Raw genomic sequence first — 12735 nt, forward strand, 5'->3', positions numbered from 1 at the left:
GAAATAAACACATCATTTCCCAAAGGCACAATCATGGATTGGCTACAAGCAAATATTTGGCTTCGACACACTTTGCTGGGACCGAATGGTTTTGAAGCCAGAGCTCCCAGGACAGGAGACTCCCAGGAAGGGAGCCGAGCCAAGACTCACCATGGCCCCTTGGTTTGTCCTTTGGGCAACTTCTCTCTGCAGCCTGGCCACAGCCAACTTCTCCCTGGAGAGACAGAAACATGTGATTAGGTGACTATTCCCAGGGCTGGGATACCACCACGTGGCTGGGAACACTCTGTGGAAATCTCCAGAACTGCCCCATCCTCTACTTACCTCCTTCTCTCAACCATATTTGATATTAAATATTTAAAGTGACTGGTCACTAGGGCATCGTCTCTATCCGGCATCACAACATGGACTCTTTTGTTTTAGAGTTCATAATGGAGGAATAAATACTGAATGCTAGGTTAAGCAGTGTTCCATTAGCCTCATTTGCATATATCCTTTGTCACTTACATTTCTGGGAGTATTTCCTTAGTACCTCAGTATTGATTTTGCTTATATATTTTTAATTGTTTGCTCTTTTCCCTCTATAATCAAGCTGAATTTTAAAAAGCAAACAAACCCTAACTCTACACCATTCCTGAGTAAATAAGAAAATCATTTGCAAGCTTGCTGTGTAAAATGAACTACACTGAACATTTTTCCCATTCTAGGAACTTGTTAGCTCCTCATTGCATAGAGGAGGAAACTCAGGGTCCCAGAGGCTGAGGGAACAACTGAGCTCTGAGCTGGGATGTGATGGGATCAAGTGTTGGGTTTCCTTAGATCAAAGTCTAAATTTAAAACTCTGCATTTTTTCAAGGCCTAGGAAAAATTTTCAACTATAGATTTAAAAATCAGATCATGAATCAGTAAGTTTGCTGAGAAGGCAAAGGGGTTTGCTGGGAAAGTCCAAAGACCTGAGATCCATCTGAGATCTGTGGGACCCATGGTGGAAAGAGAGAACCCAATCCTGAAAGCCAGCTTCTGACCTCCATGTAGATGTGTGTACACAATAAATAAAGACCTGCTAAATTGGGTTTAGTAGTCGTACTTCATAATGCAACTCATTTCATATCCATCATAACTAATTACACTTCCAGTACAGAGAATACCCACTGAAATGTGAAGAATGCTTGTGATAACACATGCATTTTGAACAGCTTTTCGGTTTTTTAAACAGTGAACAGGTGCCATCGAGGTAAGGAGCAGCTCCTAGCCAGCCCCAAGCCTCAGTTTCGGCGATAATTTCCCCTGAAATCCCTCCCCTGCTAGTGAGTGAATGCAGGGGAGGGGGGCAGCTCCATCCCTAGGTTGGTGACAGATGTCTTACCTCCAATGGCTGTGACATACCTGGCCACCCGAAACAAAGGAACTGAAGCCAACTTTCCAGGCTAAGGAGGGACCCAGTCAATAAAGCGCATGCCAGGCAAGCATGAGGACCTGAATTGGAACCCCAACTTACATGAAAAGTTGGGTGTAGTGCTATGTGCCCCAGAAGCCATCAACGGTCAAGGCTCTACAGAACACCCTCCCTCCAGCATGCTGGGATGGTAGCTGGTTTTTATCAATTGTGTACACTTCTCCGACAGACAACCACAGCTGCTGTGAGTTCAGGAGTCCAGCAGTCTGGTCATGTCCAAAAAAACCTTATTTTGCCCTGTTCCTCCCTGGACCCTGGCCTCTGACTATTACAATTTTTCCCCTCTTCTACAATGATCCCTGAGCCTCAAATGTGTGTGCACATGTCTGTGTGCACACATGGTGTGTGTTTGTGTGCACGTGTGGTGTGTGGTATGTGGTGTGTGTGTGTGTGTGTGTGTGTATGTGTGTGTGACAGATACAGATGTCCCACTGTGGCTTGGTACCCCACTGATTCATAAAGATTTATTTATTTATTTATTTATTTATTTATTTATTTATTTATTTATTTATTATGTATACAGTGTTCTGTTTGTATGTATCCCTGCAGGCCAGAAGAGGGAGCCAGATCTCATTACAGATGGTTGTGGGCCACCGTGTGGGTGCTGGGAATTGAACTCAGGACCTCTGGAAGAACAGCCAGTGTTCTTAAACTCTGAGCCATCTCTCCAGCCCCAGTGGGCTCGGTACCCCACTGATTCTTCTTCTCTGTGGTTTGACCAGTTTGAATTTCTGCACAGACCACCACATACTGCACTAAGAGACTTCTCTGGTGAAGGCTGAGAGCTGCGCTCATCTGAACAAGGACTCAAACCAGGGAGCCAGGAGCTGGTGCAGAGGGGTGGACCTGGGACAGTCAGGGGAGGAACTGGGGACTGAATATGATCAACTACATTGAATACACATATGAAACACTCGAAGAATTAATAAAAAATGTTACTGGGAAAAGAAGAAGCCTCTGAACAACAGCTACCAGGAATCTAATCCAGAATGAAGTCCCCACAGAAAGAGCCAATGTTGCCGGACTGGAGAAATGGCTCAGGGGGTAAGGCACTTGCTGGGCAAGCACAAGGCCCTAAGTTCAAATCTCTAGCATTGATACACATATGTCTGTAATTCCAGCTCCACAGGAGGAAGAGACAGGAAGTTCCATGGGGCTTGCTGACTGACGTCCGAGATCCAGGTTGAATGACAGACCCTATTTCAAGGGATTAAGGCAGAGAATGATAGAACAGGGAAAGGACATCCTCTCCTGGCCTGGCACACACATGTGCAGGTACCACATGTAAATAAGAACATAAGAGAAGAAGTGTTGCATCAAAATAACCTATATGTTTGCAAGTACCGAGAAGCATGTATATGTTAAAGCAAACCTTGCTCAGAATTAGATTAAGACACAATACATAGGCAAATATCAAATCCAGGAAAAAGGGAGCGTTATTCCAGGCAGGCAATGTGAGAATTCAGATTCAGTCATGGATGGTGGTATTTTAATTAATGAATATATTAATTTAGAGTTTAATGAAAGATTAGAAGAAGCACCAAAAGATGAGTGCCACAGGAACACTAAACCCCGATCTATCCACGAAAATAAAAATTGTCACTACTAATACAAAGGAAGCGATGAAGCTGTGGAAGAGGTGTGAGTATCTGCGGCACAGCCTTCACTTTCCTACACATGAACGCGCTTGTGGGATCGGGTAATGCACTCAATCAAGATGTCACAACCAGCTCAGTCGCTTTCACCAAGAGTCTAGTGTGCCCTCGACATCCTGGCACACCATGCCTTCCAACCTGTAGTTCCAAAACGGCTGTGAAGTTGGAAACCAGCTTCTTTTTCATGCTAATTGAAGGTTCTTACAGTTTTGTGTAAAGAAATAAATAAATAAGCAAACAAAGAACGCTTGCCTTTCAAGCCTCCCACAGCAAATGTACATTCGCGCTCCCATCTGAAGGGTTTAGTGCTCCTGCTGACAACAGACAACTGCGATTTCATGACGACGCATCCCCATTTTGTTTGGCTGCAAAGTTGGGAGCTCATTATGAAGCGGGTACTGTGTTTATGATTACAATACCCATGCCTGGGGATATGTGATCAAAAGCCACGGATCCTTAGCTCCAGAACAGGGACAAAGCACAGTATCAAAACCACAGCATATCAGACACAGCACTCACTTCACTTTCAATTCAACGGAACAGAATGTTTAACTCCCAGGAAGAAATAGATCCTCTCTCTTTATCCCATTTTATATCCAAATGGAGAATGAGTTTCAGGTTGTTAAACTCCTTCAACACAACCCCTGGGGAGCTGGTTCAGTGGTTAAGAGTGCTTGCACTGCAACCATGGGCACCTGGATTCCAATCTCTAACACCCATGTAAAAAGTCAGGCATGGCCACATATGTGCATGTTGTCCCAGTGCTTTGGGGGACAGAGATAAGAGGATCGGTGGGGCCAGCTGGCCACCAGCCTAGCTCTAAGTTCAGTGAGAGACCCTGTGTCAAGAGAATAAAGAGGACAGTGATAAGATAAGGGCACCCAACATCTTCCTCTGGTCCCAACCCAAGATAAAGAGGATGAACTCTCTTTTAATGTGAACTGTGGATCTTCAGAGTACCACTGACCAATCTGCAAGAAAGCTCAGGCAAGAATGTGCCCCAACAAAATCACTGACATTTGTAAAATCCTGATAATACCTACACGGCTTCAGTGTTTATAAAAACACTTCCCAAAGAGAAGCCATCCAGCTATGGGGGCTGTGTTCAGTGTGTGATGAGTGAAGAACATGGACTGGGTTTTTACAGGGCCTTCTGGTGCACCAGAACTGATCACAGAATTTTCTAGAAACAATTCGATGCTCATTAGCTTCTCTAAAAGGGACCCATGACTCCTACACATACCAAGCAGGAAGAATGGAATCTGTCTTACCTTCTGCTGTTCCCTGGGCAGATGGTGCCCCATGGAGGTGCCCTGGAGGCAAAGCAGCAAAAGCTCTAAGAAAGGTGTGAGCTAAGGCTTCTACTTACTTCTATGTCCTTTCAAACAGCTCCATACTGTGGATGCACAGAACAGGGGATGTAGCCAAATGGACTGTAACATCTTACATCAAGCAAGCCATTACAGATTTGGTATTACAATGTTACTATGTTGCAATGTGTTACAGACTCTGTGCTTTGATGGAAATATCAGATAATATGTATGAACTCTATTTCACTTTTCCAGAAAAATAAAAAAGGTAATAGCCATGTGTGCTTGTATATGTTTTAAAGAATAAAATTTAAAAATATTGAGGACCTTGCAGATCCAAAGCCAATCTCTTTTACTGTGGCAAAGATACTGTGGTGTTAAAAATGTCCAGCAATATTCTCCCCTGCACATACAGATTCATGCTAGTTTGGGGTTTCAGTTTCAGTTTCTATATCCCAAGGTATTTAAAACTTCGCAATGTGTGTGGAACCTAACATATATACCCCTGATGGCTAACTTGGCACAACCTAGAAACACCTAGGAAGAATCTCAATAAGGGACTGTCTCTATAAGTGGGTTTGGTCTGTAGTCATGTATGTGGGGGATTGTTTTAAGTTAATGATATAGGAAGACCCAGCCTACAGTGAGTGAAACCATTCCCTAGGCAATGGCTCATGAACTGTGCAAGAGTGGAAAACTTGAGCTGAGTAGAAGCAAGTGGGTATGCAGGCATGTTTTCCTCTGATTCTGACTGCATATGTGATAGGACTCTCTCCCTTGAGATCCTGCCATGGTGACTTCTCTGCGAGGATGGAAGAAAATCTGGACTCGTAAGCCTAATAGACAGCCTTCTCCCTAAATGGGTTGTTGTCAGGTATTTTTGCACAGCAACAGAAATGAAACTAAGACAAGGTGCATCTTTCATTTACCTAGCATAGTCTTGCAACAGAAACTACATAATCTAATGACAAGTTAAAATTCTAGCTCACTCAGCAGACACTAATAGTATACTGTAGGCCTGGTATTAGTTACAGTATTGGGAAACACACACAAGACCGGTCTAAATTCAGCATGTATGGGGCATGCAACCAGAAGGAGCATGCCAGAGTACATCAGCATGTGCAACTAGAAAGCTATGTTGCACATAGCTGTAAGTGAACGGTAAGGGGTACGGGGTGTGGCTCAGACAACAGAGTGCACACCCTACTTGGACAAGGCCCTGGGTTTCGTCCACAGAGCCACCACATACAACAAACAGGGTGGGGCACATCTGCAATACCAACACTTCGGAGGTAAAGACAGAAGGGTCAATAATTAAAGGTCATCTTTGGGATACATGGCCAGTTGGGGATACTGAGACTCTGTCTCAAAAATCAATAAAGAAAAATTATAATTCTATTATAAGTAATATATGCATATCATTATTAGATATAAGAAGAAGAGATTTTTTTAAGGTTTATTTTTATCTGTATGTCTGTTTGTGGGTGTGTACATGTGCATGTGGATGCTGACATAAGCCAGAGGGTGTCAGATCCCCTAAAGCTGGAGTAACAGGTTATTGTGAGTCACCCAGCAGAAGTGCTGGGAACTGAATTCAGGCTCTCTGCAAGAACAGTACAAGTTTTTAACCACTAAACCACCTCTCTAGCACCAATAATTAGAGATTAAAAAAAAAATAAAATAAAATGAGTGGCACCGTTCTTTTTTTTTAATCTTTTAGCAAACAGCATTCACACTTGGCTAATAAAAACAAGAGTCCTGGCCTCCCATCTTTGGTTCTGTGATGCTATGATATCACAGGGGTCAGCCTCTGGCAAGCTACTTCTGTGAGAGAATAAGAACAAAAGGCACACATGGTCACAGCATTGCTACATAAGGAGTTAGCCTCATATATGCTCAGAAAAGGCAAAGAGCCCTGAGGCTGCCTGAATACTGCTAACTCACAGAGATGCCCATGAGTCAACATGGGATGCTTGAGCAGACAGGACAAATGCCTTGCCTCCCACTAATCAAAAGCTTAAGTATGACCATTATTTTTTTTACCAAGTTCATAAATCAGCAATATACATTTATTTAAAATCAAATTTAAGCCTTATATGTGCATCTGTGCTTTGTGTTCTTCAGTATTTGAGTGTGTGTGTGCTTGAACATTTGGAAATCAGAGGTCAACCTTAGATGCCATGCCTCAAGATACCATATACCTTATTCTTCTATTTTTCTTTTTAATTAAAAATTGTTTCAGAATTTCATCCATGAGCACTCTATTTACAGTATTTCCATCCCTTTCTCCCCACCAACTCTCCCTGTGCCGTACACACTAGAAGGATCTGAGATATTCCCCCAAACAATACAGGCTATTCCTATAGCCCTAGATTGCCTCTCCTAACGCAAAGGTAAGAATTCTATTGTTGAAGACAACACTTTCTTCAGACTGAGGAATTTGAGGAATTGAGCTGGAACTGACTTGGAAGCCTCCTCTTTGAAGACTAGTTCTCATAGTATCCTAAGAAGTGCTGCAAGCTGCCCGGGGGGGGGGGGGGGGGGAGTAATCACTAGTCTGTTGCAGCTGTAAAGCCTACAAAATTCAGCAATGACTCATCCAGCAAGTTATCCTAATGGTACAATAGTGGTACCTTATTTTTTGAGACGGTCTCTCACTGACTCCAAGGACTTACTGAGTAGGTCAGGCTGGCTGACCACCACTGAATCGGCCCACTAGGACTTGTGACTACAAGCACACAGTACCACACCTGGGTTTTTCTGATAGCTTCTAGAAACTGAAGGTCCTTGTGTATGCAAGGCAACATATAAGATGTTCACAGAGGCTGGAAAAATATCCCCACACCTCTTCTTTTCAGCCATTTAAATGCCATTTTGTCTAAAACATAAAATACCAATGAATATATATTTAGGTAAAATCAAACTCATTAGCACCAGTATTTTCATACCCACCACTCATGTGAACACTGCCTCTCAAATAATGTGGGAAATAGGGGGCATCTCCAAGGATGCCATGCACTGGAGACCAATTAAACAGGAGCCAAACAAAAGGACTTAATGGATTTTTACCAAGAAGACACTAAGGGGGGAATGGCTTAGTTGGTAAAGTGCTTGCTAAGTAAGCATGAGAACCTAAGCTTTATCCAAGAACTCACGTAAAGAGTTACATATGGTGGTATGCATTTGCAAAACTTGTACTGGGGATATGGAGTCAGGTGAATACCTGGGCCTTACTGCTCAGCTAGCCTAGTCTACTTGAAGAAATCCAAATCAGTGAGAGAGCCTTTCTCAAAAACCAAAGTGGGCAGTACCTGAGGAACAACACCTGAGGTTGACCTGTGAGACACACACACACACACACACACACACACACACACACACACCATCACCCCACCACCATCACTAATACTACTACCACAACCACTATCATCAAATTCCAAGTGCCAATGTATGCTATAGTGTAGAAGCAAAATGCAAATCTGGTTCCCCACATGCACACATGCTCAGTCATGGGCTTTGTTTCAATCAACACTCCTTCTTAATTTTCCCCATGAAGATGCTGCCAAATGCCTGGAGGGAAATTAGATAAATGACTGTTTTCATCTGTGCCTGGAGGCAGGGTGTTATGCTCTAAAATCTTGGGGGGAAAGGTTCAATTCATCATCAGCCAGCCGCGTTTCTAACAGAGAAGCCCCAAGAATAGGAGCCCGGTGGCGATCTGGTATGTGTGGAGAGAGAACAGGTTTGCTCTCCCGAGGAGTCCAAGGACCATTATCTCCACACACAGACATCCTGGGGAGTCACCCGCTGCAGAGGGCAGGACAATGCCAAGAGGCAGGCGCACCTGTCGCTTGGGCAGATGGGGAGACCAGTGGCGGCTTTCCCTGAGTCAGGGCTAAATTAATTAGCCTTTCCACAGTTCTTCATGTCATTATACACCTCTCCAGTTATGTAAGGAGAAAACGGATTTTAAACAAAATTTTATAAAGCACAACACAGGCCAAAGAAAACTCTACAGCTATTTTTTCCATTTCTTACTTTCCTAAATTCTTTAAAGTACCATAAATCACTCTTTCATTCAATGTTTGGAGACTCTGTGCACATTTGTGATATGGAAAAAGGAGTAAGTTGAGAGTGTGTTACAAAACTCTCACAATCATTGTGCACCAGACACGAGGCAACTCAACAAGCTGATTTCAAGACACTGATTTCAGGAGTAAATAAGAACTTAATGGCATTGTGTTTGCTGGTAAAGTTGCAGCCTCCATTCTTCCCAAATCAAGAGATGTTTCCTCCCAAGGAATTTTCTGTGTTGGAATACACAGATAAATAAAAATAACAAAAACAGGAATCTACAATGTAGTAGACCGCCTTTTAATAGCAACCAAAGACAATTGGTTGTCTTTGGAGCTGGAGAGAGCTCATTTGGTACACAAGGACCTGAGTTTGATCTACACCTAAACAAAACTGAGTATGGGCACACACATTTACAAATCCCAGCCCTGGAGACACAGAGATGGGTGGATACCTGGAGCTCACTCACCAGCCAGCAAAGCCAACTCTGCAAGCTGCAAGCCAGTGATAGACCATTTCAAAAATAAAAGGACAAGGTGGATAGTGCCTGAGAAATGACATCTGAGACTGTCCTCTAGCCTCCATGTGCATGTGTGCGCATGCACATACACATGCATACACATACACACACAAATCCTTATGCCATATATTTATTCTCAAGACTGCCCTTCCATTCCCATAAACTAAGATGCAAATGACATCTATACATCCATTTATTAATTCATTCACCCAGCCCTCCACTGGACCATCTATAATATCACCACTCTCTGCTTATCTGTTTCTCTTCCCTAATAGGCTGTGAGATGCTAGAGGGTTAGAACTACATGATTTGGAAGTGCAAGGCATAAGCACACCACAACAATGAATGAACGATTGCAGTTCAGAACAAAAGTGGTCTTCTAGGCACAAGACCGTATTACAAGCTACTACCTTCACACACACACACACACACACACACACACACACACACACACACACACACATACACAGTATCAGTATCAGTCACTGGTTCCATGCAAAGAATGGCAACAAGTAGGTTTCTATAGGCTTCGAGAGTAAAGTGCTTGCCCTGCAGTGTATATCCACAACAGCCATATAAAAGCTGTCTATAACCCTAGCACTGTGGGTGGGACGGGGTTTAGGCAGGAGGTTCCCTGAAGCTCCTTGGCCAGCCAGTAAGTTAACCCCGTGCTTCAAAGCTTGACAAATGTGCCAATGTGAGGATACAAGAAGAAAAAACCCTGCACATGTAGCATTTCGTACATCCTAGGTACCACCTGCACACTTGACGGTCGCGTTTTAATTTGTCCATCTGCATCTTCTCTTTTTTCTTTTCGCTATTGTCTTTTCCTAGAATAACTTGTGCTTTTCATGCTGAAGTGTTTGATAAAGTGAAAAGGGCCTCCTGTATTAACACAATAATGAACTGAAGTAAGAGTCTCCTCCTCTCTCCCTGCCTCTTTCTGGGGGAGAGTGCAATCCCAATCATCTCCTTCCAATGAGTCTGCAAAATGCACACGAGATCAACCCACCCCCACTTGGAGATACAATTACTACTTGTATTAACTGTTGTAGTAATTTCTCCTAGAGAGCAAACTCCGGTCAATGACTTCAAATAGCGTTCCTTGAGATATATACTTCAAGAAACATTGAAGAACTGATTAATTAATTTCTGGAATTAATGTTTACTTCTGAAAAATGCTGTTTGTAGACAAGAGTTTTTACGTTCAAATATTAAAAAACAACAACTTGGAATTCCCTACCCTTTCCTGCATCTTATTTCTTTTTAATATTGAAATTCTACTCAAAAGAAATCCAATATAGTTAATAAAAATGTGTCCTATGATATTTGGTCATCCTCCCTCGGTTCTGGTAATATGCAGATTGATGGGTTGTATGTAGCTGAATAAGAATGGGGCTTCTTCAGAAAAACACATGCTGTCTCCTCACACATGAAAACAGCCCTTATGTGACAACTAATTGAGTTCGCCATGGCTTTCAACTACCAATGGCCTTGAAATTTCATTCTGCCTCTGTTTTGATTGAAGGCCCTGAGATGGTGTCTATGCAAAGATTCAAACCATCTGTGTAGCCTCAGGACAAGGGGGCTCATGAGTTTGGAAATGAAAAGGTTTCAGGACATCGACTGAAATTCTGATGGACAGTAACAAGAGTCTGTACACTGAATTCCCTTCTCTGGCACAGTGAGCCAGGAGCCTAAGTTAATTCTCAGAAAAACTGTCATGTGTAGGCAAGACTGGGAATACTGCTGATTCACTGTTTGACTGTGGTGCCTACTGGGTTGGAGGTACATTCTTCAATTGATTCAGTGAAGACTTAAGTCCACTCCGAACACGAAGCATCCTGTCCTAAAAAGGCACAGTGTGTCCATATTTGGTGTCATGGTCTGAAATATTACAACCAAAATAACAATTCTGACTTGAAGTCTTTACTGTAAGACCTCAGAGTTGACCTATTATGAGACAAAAGACTACTGAACTGATTGTGTTAAAATAAAATCTCTAGAATGAATCTTAATCAAGCATGAATGCAGGCCTTATACAATGGGGAAATTTTGTAATTTCCTCACACACTCACTCTCACAGGGAAATGGGCATGTTAAGAAGTGTATGTGCACTAGGGTGGTGTTTCCACAACCTCTGAAAAACAGAGATTGCCAACAAACCCTCAGGAACTCTGCAAGAGGTACGGAACACATTCCAAAAGCACTTGGAATGAGTTAATCAGGCCAATGTCTTGATCTTGGCCTTCAGGGCTGTAGGACTGCAAGGCACGGATCCACTTCTGTTGTTTAAGGTCCCTTGTCTGAGGCACCATGTTAGGACAGCCCTGCAAACCAACACATGTCAGGGTGTGTATGTGTGTTGGGGGGGGGGGGGAATCGGTCAACTATGTTCATTTGTATGAGGTCCATCTCTCTGAATATAAGGTAAACCTCCCTAATCAAAACCTATCACCTTCTGAACCCATAATGCTTCAGATGAGAGGCTCTTAACTGGTAAAGTCTGTGGAAGAATTCCAAAAATCTGTAGTATGTCAATGTCTGAAATACCTTTTGTCCCAAGCATTTTGGGCAAAAGATACCCCACTTGGACACATATAGACTTTGGTACAGTTAATAGGAATTCTAAGAAAAGTACAGCAGATTTTCAGCAAAGGGAGTATTGACTCCTGATCAGGAGAGTGAGGGAAGCATATATATATGCATGTGCGTGTGCATGTGCTTGTGTGTGTGTGTGTGTGTGTGTGTGTGTGTGTGTGTGTGTGCATAGCAGAAGTCCATGGTCACCCTCCAGTGCCTTACCAGGTTTTGTTTAAGACAAAGTCTCTAATTGGCCTGGAACTTGCCAAGTAGGCTAGAGTAGCCAGGCAGAGCGGTTCCAGGGACTCACCTGTCTCTGCCTGGCCAGAGATGGATTATAATTGCATACTGCCACACCAGCTGTTCACACAGCTCCTGGGGATTGAACTCAGGTAATGGTGCTTACCAGGCAAGTGTGTTTACCTCCTCAATCTGTCAGATCCTTTTTACCAAGTCTGCTGTGACGTTTGGTGTACAATAAGATACAATCTTTGTTCTCTTTCTATTAGGAAAATACATATTTGGTCTTCTGAAGTAAGGATGGCTTGTAACTACATGTATGCTATTTCTGGAGTATTTGGGGTTGGTGAGGGGTTAGGTAGGTGACCTCTAGTTTCTCAACTCTTCTGCTTAGAGGCAGTTCCTATAGCAGGTACTTAGAAACTCAGATGTCCACCAAAGGGGATCATTATTAATACTTGAGAATACTATAATATCTGTTGTGTGTATTGTGTGCATGTACATGTGTGTCTTCATATCCACTGTATGTAGATGAATGTGTGTTTGAGTGCATGTGCACACATGTACACACATGTATTTATGGAGGCCAGTACTGTGGAATGTCATTCTGTATGCTGTGAATGTGTTGCTCCGATCGGTTGATAAATAAAATGATGATTGTCCAGTAGCCAGGCAGGAAGTATAGGTGGCATAAGCAGACAAGGAGAACTCTGGGAAGAAGAAGGCTGAGTTAGGAGTCTCCAGACAAACACAGAGGAAGCAAGATGACAAGGTAGAACTGAGAAAAGGTACCAAGCCATGTGCCTAAACATAGATAAGAATTATGGGTTAATTTAAGTGTAAGTGCTAGTCAGTAATAAGCCTGAGCTAATGGCCAAGCAGTTATAATTAATATAA

The 12735-nt window shown here is 42.8% G+C and overlaps 1 protein-coding gene across 8 annotated transcripts in view; it reads right to left on the reverse strand.

Annotated features, from left to right (window-relative positions):
* The window catches only part of Nckap5 (NCK associated protein 5), a 926583-nt gene that overhangs the window by 542985 nt on the left and 370863 nt on the right, over positions 1 to 12735 (reverse strand). For all 8 annotated transcript variants that reach the window (XM_052736785.1, XM_052736787.1, XM_052736784.1 and 5 more), the window contains one exon: positions 151 to 214. In XM_052736785.1, the coding sequence (XP_052592745.1) occupies positions 151 to 214 (64 nt within the window). The remainder of the gene's footprint in view (positions 1 to 150; positions 215 to 12735) is intronic.

This window comes from Peromyscus californicus, unplaced genomic scaffold (assembly GCF_007827085.1).
Source record: "Peromyscus californicus insignis strain IS unplaced genomic scaffold, ASM782708v3 Scaffold_14__1_contigs__length_90479793_seg_2, whole genome shotgun sequence".
In the NCBI taxonomy this organism is placed as follows: Eukaryota; Metazoa; Chordata; class Mammalia; order Rodentia; family Cricetidae; genus Peromyscus; species Peromyscus californicus.